At 33.3% G+C, this 1,275-nt stretch overlaps 1 protein-coding gene across 1 annotated transcript in view; it reads left to right on the forward strand.

The window, feature by feature from the left end:
- The window catches only part of LOC119585702 (chloride channel protein 2-like), a gene marked incomplete in the record, with an annotated part of 67,264 nt that overhangs the window by 12,606 nt on the left and 53,383 nt on the right, over positions 1–1,275 (forward strand). Inside the window, 1 exon segment of the mRNA XM_037934376.1 lies at positions 1,115–1,214. Coding sequence (XP_037790304.1) covers positions 1,115–1,214 — 100 coding nt within the window.

The following is a 1,275-nucleotide window of genomic DNA, read 5'->3' on the forward strand; positions in this document are numbered from 1 at the left end:
AAGTACTAGAGGAAAAACATAAATTAGATAATTATTTGCATGAAAAAATAATAAAACATTTTGCATGTCATTTCCCAACACATGTTATTATCCCACGTGACCGTGACCTTTGACCCCACGGCCAAGAAAGCAATCACTTTGACCTCATAAGCCCCTTCATCCGGTGCCTCATGATCCGAAGGCTGACCTCATAATTGCCAAACTTCACATAGCATCACAACCCGCATAGAGCATAGACCCCTAAGTTTCCATGCCATTACGGGAATCCTTGAACTTCACATCAGAACTCGCATAAAGAAATCAGACTTCGAGTATGAACACAAATAAATCAAACTTCACGTACCAAAAACAATTCAAACATCACATACATTTCACATAAAAACACCTCGCAACTCCACATCAAAACTATGCGAACTTCACATAAACATACCTTGGCATATCCCTTCGAAGCACACCGAACTTCACATAAAACCTTCCAAACTTCAAAGAAAAATTTCTAAACTTCACATAAAACCTTCCAAACTTCAAAGAAAAACCTTCAAACTTCACATAAAACACCAAATTCTACTTAAAAATTCCTCCGAAAACCCTTGAGCTTCAAATGACGATCCTCTAGCTTCTATATAAAATCCCACCAAACTTCACGTGATAAACACCAACAAACTTCTCATAAAAATAACTCCAAACTTTATATAAATACCACACAAATGTTAATAAAACTCCCAAAAAATGTAAAAAAAAAAAAAAATAATAAAAAAAAACGTCTACAGAAAACAAGATAAAACCAAAGATAATCTTTAAAAAAATGAAAATAACCTGAAAATCAAATACAAAAAAAATAACCTTAAACAAAAATCAAAAGAAAAAAGAATAATTATAACCTCAAGAATAAATAAAATAAATATAAACAATATATAAATAATAAAAACTTAAAATAAATAAATAATGAAAACTTATAAAAAAGAAATGATAATAAAAACTTGTAAAAAAGAAATAATAATAAAAACTTATAAAAAAAAATAAATAATAAAAACTTTTAACAAATAAATAATAATAACTTAAAATAAAGAATAAATAACTAGCCACTGACCTGCCTCGTTCGCCTCGCCCGCAGATGTATGGCCGCTACACGAAGGACCTCGGGAGGTACGCGCGCGAGGAAGCCAAGAAGCTCAAGAAAGACGACCACAAGAACCTCGGGAGCGGCGCCTCAGGTAAGGTGGCGAGGGCGAAGGCGCTCTCTTTGTTACTGTTGTTGTTGTGTATGTTCGTGCT

Source organism: Penaeus monodon, chromosome 20 (genome assembly GCF_015228065.2).
Source record: "Penaeus monodon isolate SGIC_2016 chromosome 20, NSTDA_Pmon_1, whole genome shotgun sequence".
Taxonomy (NCBI): domain Eukaryota; kingdom Metazoa; phylum Arthropoda; class Malacostraca; order Decapoda; family Penaeidae; genus Penaeus; species Penaeus monodon.